Source organism: Oculina patagonica, chromosome 9, assembly GCF_052425735.1.
Source record: "Oculina patagonica isolate OP01 chromosome 9, crgOcupat, whole genome shotgun sequence".
Taxonomy (NCBI): Eukaryota; Metazoa; Cnidaria; class Anthozoa; order Scleractinia; family Oculinidae; genus Oculina; species Oculina patagonica.
The window spans coordinates 21,853,962-21,859,563 of NC_135766.1; the positions used below are offsets into that span (position 1 = coordinate 21,853,962).

General features: G+C 37.7%; 1 protein-coding gene across 1 annotated transcript; it reads left to right on the plus strand.

Moving 5' to 3' along the window:
• The first annotated feature begins 3,252 nt into the window (after positions 1–3,252).
• On the plus strand, positions 3,253–5,602 carry LOC144666922 (octopamine receptor beta-2R-like). The gene is made up of 2 exons (XM_078528360.1): positions 3,253–3,846; positions 4,174–5,602. The coding sequence occupies exons 1-2, from the start codon at positions 3,253–3,255 to the stop codon at positions 4,720–4,722; spliced, it is 1,143 nt and encodes a 380-aa protein (XP_078384486.1). The 3' UTR covers positions 4,723–5,602.

Sequence of the window (5,602 nt, forward strand, 5' to 3'; positions counted from 1 at the left end):
TACCGGTAATTTATTTTTTGCTTTAATTATTTCTATTTATTTTGGCAAAATAAAATGGTTGTTATTGTTGTTGTTGTTACCTTATTCTTACTAATTTTCGCGTGTACTTAATTTCGCGAAAATTCGGGAGCCGAATTTCGCAAGTATTGATTTTCGCGATTGCAAGAAAAATTAGAGAAAAAGTGAATTAAATTTCGCGATTTTGTCAGTGTATTGTGGACCAGTCATCAAATAAAGGAACCATTGAAAATAAACAAATAAAGGTCTGGCTCAACGTTACAACAAGGAGCCTGCAAACGGAAACTTTAGTGACTACACTAAAGGGGTTTTGAACCAATTTACTAAGCTCGAAACAGTAATCAGAGAAAGGGCGATAGTCAAAAACAAGATGGAAAGATATTTTTGAAGGAAAAAAAGTTGCAGTTCCAAACATTTAAGTTTTTTATTGTTTTAGAGAAAAAGTGAATTAAATTTCGCGATTTTGTCAGTGTATTGTGGACCAGTCATCAAATAAAGGAACCACTTGAAATACACAAATAAAGGTCTGGCTCAACGTTACATGGTGTTATTTTTCGCGTGTTTAAATTTCGCGATTTTTTGGAAATCGCGAACATCGCGAAAATTAATACTCGGAAAAATTAGTAAAAATAAGGTAAAAAGTTTTTTTAAGGTGGCTTGAAATGGTTTAGTCATGATTCCCCTTTTCTGCATTTTATTGTAGCTCCACAGTGATGCGGAAAAACAACTTTTAGTACAAGTCTGTGTAGGTTCTACTAATTAACAAAATGAGGCCCCTGAGAAGGCCCCAACAGAAGTAAAAAACACCTTATATTTTGACCTTTTCATGCTAACAACTTAAAATTTACTCGGTGAAAATTTTTAATCGACAAAAGAAACAATTTAATTTTCAAATATTGAAAAAATCCTGTCAATATAGGGTTCAGTGCTACCTCTGAACTCTACGTGACATATATATTTTTTAAAAAAATTGCAAGTTGCTAACAAATGCTTAATGATTAGGCATGAATAGATTGTGCCGGTAAATTCAGGAAAAGTTCTTCACAATATACCCAAAAGTTGTATAAAGTTGCTCAAATATCAAAAAGTCACCAAAATAATTTTTTTTTTTTTTTTAGGCGGGCCCCTTTTTTAGGCGGGCGGCGGGTTGCGCTGGGGGGTTTTTTTTTTAAAAAAAATAAAAAAAAAAAAAATAAACAAAAATTAATGATGAAACTCTTCAGTAAAATTTATTTTCTTGTACCAAACTATATGTCTTTTGACATCTTTTTCCCATAGAAAATTTTCGAGGTGCTGAAACTTTGATTCCTCTGTGAATAGTTTGACGTCAGACAATTTTTGAAAATAACAGAAGAAGCCTGCTACCGTGACGTGTGATTTGATTGGCTTACAGCTGTTACCTATTATAACGATCTACCACGTGAAAATTTTACCCATGACACCAATGGCCAAAACGTGCTCAGTGTTTTTGTAAAGTACCACTTGACGTCTTCCTTGGCATAGAAAATTTCAGGCCAATGAAAACTCAACTCTTCCCTAATTAGTTTGACTTGTTATATATGGCATAACAGGGTATTCCAATTAAATTCTCAGTAACATATGTGCGTTTGTTTGATAAACTTCACGGAGATATGCCCTCAAAAGTAACGTTAAAAGTAGTTTAAGAGCCTCAAAAAGTAATCGTGTAAATTAGGGAAAGGAAATGTTATGTTAAATTATTTCGGTTTTAGTTCTGACTTTTAGATGAAGCAAAGCTCAAGAAATTCACGTTTGCTCCTAAACATTCAGTTCGCGTCACACAAATATGAAGGCTAGTTTCACATGTACGAAAGTTAAATTTAAATTCTTTAAAAGTTCGTTATATCCCATTTGCCTCCCAATGCGTTTCGCAAAAGAAAAGTATAAACGTAATTTTCGTTGAAATAACTAAAAAGTTAATTGCCTGTAGTTTTGATTGTATATGTCCCACAAAAAAGGAACTATATTTCGATTGACGTTACGTTGTATAGATCTGCCCAATCAAAATGCATTTGTAAAGACAACAGCGAAAGCCATACGGAGCGCTTCCACTCGACCTAATGTCAAACTCTCTTCATCACTGCAGTTTGAGCAAATCTTCTTTCCTTCATTTAAATTCCTTTTCTTTTCTTAGTATCCACCAAATCCGAACAATCATGTTTTCAAGCTTTGCAATTAGATAACCTTTTCACACGACTCAATCAACCTTTTCATTATAAGTTTCCAAATATCTAGTCTCTTTTTCAATTGCTAGTGCTACATCAGCAGAACATACCTCAAACTGATGATATAATAATTTTCCCCTCACCTAGCCTGTATGTACCATCTATTGGCGCTGTTATGAGAAATTTGATTTCCATCGTTGGAAACCACCTGTCCATTTGAGAAGCTACATTGTATTTTAAAGTACTTTTTGATTTCAAACTGTTTAGAAAAGAATCTAGCATGTGGATATTTCGGGTTTTGTACAATACACATTTCATTTCGGACACTAATGTAAAAGTTTGTTGAGGTCGAGCACACTTTTATTGCAGTCTGTTACAACACTGTTACACATGAACATTTTTTTTTAAAAACAGTTTGCAGATGTCACGTTCCCTTAGTTGCTTTTCAAACAGGAGTGCAAGCAACTGGAATTCATCCTTTTTGAATAGGCTAATTTCGATACCGCATTCAAATTCTAACTTGTTTCCGAGTCTAAGGTAAAAGGATGAAAAAGAATTGTTTATTCATTCCTGATCTCGAGCCAAGATGAAGATCTTATATGTGAAAGCAGGCCTAAGAGTTATGACTTGCCTTTTAATTTTAAAACACAGTATACCGTTAGATTACAAACATAATCTAATGAGAAAAATACCAAAAGGCAGCATAGTATTTCGCTTATTTCGCTTTTGGTTGAAACAAAAAAAATTTTGTTGCCCAAAACTTTGACGGAAAATAATTATCATTTGATCTCAGGAACTGTAACATTGTTCGAGAACAGAGTTTCTTTGGATTTTCTTTTGTGGCGCCTTACAAACAGAAATTTAAAGTGTTTTCGTATCAGGCTATTCTTAGTTTTCCAATTTACGCCTTAGATGTTTTGAAAAAGAACAGCTGACACACAGTACTTCGAGCAGGAAATTTCTCATTAAAAAGCACAAACCAAGACTTTACAGTTTCAGAAACGGTCCTGAAAGCGAGCGACACGCTTGTCGCTGCGGTTTCGATTGAAAAATGGTTTTCCCGCAGGTCATTGCAGGGTTTCATGCCCTCATCGAGGCCATCGGTCTTCCTGCAAACTTGTTGGTAATAGTGACGATTGCCCTAGAAAGAAGATTTCACGTGATGCGGTATATTCTACTCGCCAGCCTCGCAGCGTCAGACTCTCTCCTTTTAATTCTCGCAAACTCATTCCGCATCGCCAGCACAGCACAAGAAAGATGGCTGTTCGGCCAAACAATGTGCTATCTCAACCCATTCTTTGCGAGATACTTCTACTTTAACACAGTTCTTCATCTGATAGCCGTGTCTTACGAGCGATACAGTGCCATCGTCAAATCCCCAATGACGTACGATGGTACGATTACCAAGAGCAGAGTGGTGTTGATGATTTGCATCTGGGTAGCACCGATCCCGTTGTCCATCGGTCCGTTCGTTGGTTGGGGACAGTATGTCTACAATCCAGAAGTGTTCTTTTGCGAACAGGCGTGGGGAGTACACAGTGATTCTACTGCGAGGACAATAGTGATTTCTGCCATTATTACCCTGGTAGTGCCCTCCCTGATAATCGCGTTCCTGAACTGGTCGGTCTTCAAGACTAGGCAAGATGTGAGCATATTTGGAGCAAGCTGTGAACGAGCACTGCCACGGCGGCGGAGAGAATGGACCAGAAAAAATGATAGGAGTGCTGAATGCGTGAGCAACATGTGATGAGTGTGAGGCATACAAACGGAGAGAGCGAGAGCTATGGACGTGACGGCCGGAACTGCCAAACACAAATAACAACAACAGAAAAAAATATTTGTGTCGATGGCACCCAGAAGAACACGTCAGGAGAGGATCAGAAGAATTGGGACTGGAAATATTTGGCAATGAGCACTGCTAGTAGCATAATATGCCACTTTTAGGAGCACAATCTATAAAAGCCTATTCAAGACGGCAAAAACACTGCAGCGAAACGTAGTGCAAGTGGGAGACCTAGCCGGTTCTGATACGTCTGAAAGCCAGATGCAAGAGAATGCAAGGAGAAGGAGCGAACGGAAGGCAGCTGTCGATGTTTGCATTATCATCGCGGCGTTTATGGTGTGCTTTCTTCCCAGTTGGACAGTAGGATTCTGCCGTCAGTTTCTCAAGAGTAGCGAAGTTCCAGCTGAGGCTATACTCGTTACCAGTGTGATTTTCTTCGCCAGTACCTTGTGCAACCCGATTATCTATTCCATCCGTAAAAGAGACTTTCGAGCCGGGGTAAAGAATGTGTTCAGGTGGATGGGAGTCTGTGGAAGCCCTAACGACACCAACAATAACGAGATTGGCATGAACAACTTCACATTCAGAGCCAACCTCGGCACAGGAGCCTCCGCTGCAAGACCAACAGCACCACAGGCAACCCAGGATCATGATGAAAGATTTAATGGCAGCACAGGACGAGCTGAATTGACTTTCCAGGCAAGTCGCCTTTCTCCGATTCAAGAGGTCATTGAATGACTGAGCCCGGCTAAAACAAAACAGCACAATAAGGTCCCACCGCACAGGTATGCACGGGTGACTGTTTCTATGTAAAAAATCAAGGAAGAAATTATCTGTTGCATTGTATGCACTGCAGTAAAATATTGAGGGTCTCAATGGGGTTACTCGTTAGCCGTAAAACGGCCAAAAATTTAGCCGTTAGGCGTAAAAATTGGAAAATTTTAACCGTTAGCCGTAAAATATGTTAACCGTAAAAAATCGGTCAGTAATTATAAATAAACCAAACTAGTTCACTTCATCGTCCCAGAATGGCCCCGAGACCTAAAATATGTTTTTCAATAATGGAAATTAATTTTTAACTTTTTAAAACAATGAAAATTGACTTTTAACTTCTGTTTACCGTTATGGAAGTAAATTAGCCGTTAGCCGTAAAAAAGCCAAAATTTTAACCGTTAACCGTAAAAGCCACCACCCCATTGAGACCCTCAATATTGAGTTAGAGATTGATGATGTAATGTTCAGTAAAAGCCCTGAGAGTCGGTGTCGTAACTGAGCAGTAAATAACTGAAAACCAAAAATTTTAAAAATTAAGCTCTTAGCCATCGACGCAAAAAAAGAGTATTACTCCGATTTTATTTTACTGAAATTTTGTAAACTCTCATGGCAACAATGGAAACACGCGCGTTGTAACGTTACCTTATTTTACCGATTTTGTTCATTTGTAATTTTCACTTCGTATTGTTTTAATTAGCTGCAGCAATAGTCAATCAACCGTAATCAGTATAAATGTCAAAACTGCGTAATTGTGATTTAATTAAAGGTACTGTGTCACGACGGCTAAGTAATTAAGTTTATTTTTTTAAGTTTCACCAAATACTTGCTATGAAACTTAATGTTT